This window comes from Cyprinodon variegatus, unplaced genomic scaffold (assembly GCF_000732505.1).
Source record: "Cyprinodon variegatus isolate N-32 unplaced genomic scaffold, C_variegatus-1.0 Scaffold752, whole genome shotgun sequence".
NCBI lineage: Eukaryota > Metazoa > Chordata > Actinopteri > Cyprinodontiformes > Cyprinodontidae > Cyprinodon > Cyprinodon variegatus.
In genome coordinates this window covers 107,487-108,513 of record NW_015151205.1, presented here as the reverse complement: position 1 = coordinate 108,513, position 1,027 = coordinate 107,487, and the positions used below count along the sequence as shown (strand labels likewise).

The 1,027-nt window shown below is 44.5% G+C and overlaps 1 protein-coding gene across 1 annotated transcript in view; it reads right to left on the bottom strand.

The window, feature by feature from the left end:
* Positions 1 to 1,027, bottom strand: part of rps7 (ribosomal protein S7) — an 8,630-nt gene that overhangs the window by 5,667 nt on the left and 1,936 nt on the right. The window contains exon 4 of the mRNA XM_015395687.1: positions 669 to 812. Within this exon, the coding sequence (XP_015251173.1) occupies positions 669 to 812 (144 nt within the window). The remainder of the gene's footprint in view (positions 1 to 668; positions 813 to 1,027) is intronic.

The following is a 1,027-nucleotide window of genomic DNA, read 5'->3' as shown; positions in this document are numbered from 1 at the left end:
ACGCTTCGCCTATGAGAAAAAGGAGCAGCGCATGAACCGAACGAAACACACGCGAACCGAAACGGTCGAACCGAACGGTTTCCATAAACCGTTCCATCCTAGTAAATATCTCCACTGTGAAATTAATCAATGTGCTTCTTAAAAATGACCAGCATGTAAAGATCAATGCAAATAGTTTGGAGACGCTCTGATCTTGTTTTTGTAATTTGACATCTTTTTTTTTTCCCCAAATCATTTTCCATTTTATTTAGTATTGTGTTTTTTGCTTTGTTTCCTGTTTGATCTGAATAAAATAAAAAAGTTTTCTATTTGATACCAAAGTTTGAATGAATATATTTATGGTTTTTGAAGGTAATTTTAACATCTCTTGATTATAGCCCAAATATAAGTCAGATCTTCTTCATATCGCCAAGCCCTAGTCTGAAGCATATTACTGCTTTTGTGAGGACCTTTCCATCTGAGACCTGCAGCTTAGAGCCAACAGGAAACAACGCTTCTGACTCTGCTGGATGCTTTTCTAGAGCATCTAACCCTCTGAGGCAGAAGGACACAGCTATTGTCTGAACTGCTGCTTCATCCTCATCGCCTCGTAACAGACACCTCTCTGCTTCTATCTGACTTATCAAAACGCAGCCGTCTGCAGACGCCGCCTACTTCTCCCCTCTCACCTGTGCAATGAAGACCACATGCTTCCCGCTGAACTTCTTCTCCAGCTCCCTCACCAGACGCACCTGGATCTTCTGAAAGGACTTAAGCTGAGGAACAGGAACGAAGATGATGATGGCTTTCCTGCTGCCACCAACCTCGATTTCCTAGAACAAAGATAAAAGTGAAGGAAGCAGCTTCCAGGACCGTCCTCTCCACCATCAGATGATCAGAAACAAACATCAGAACATGAAGGTCTGTGTCCTGCATGGTTTAGCTCCCCAGTAACGGCCCAAAGGACTCTGGGAAGGTGTAGGAATATACAGGACGCTCGTCCTCGCCGGCGGGCAGCCGGGGACGGAGCTTTATGTCCGACACCGTG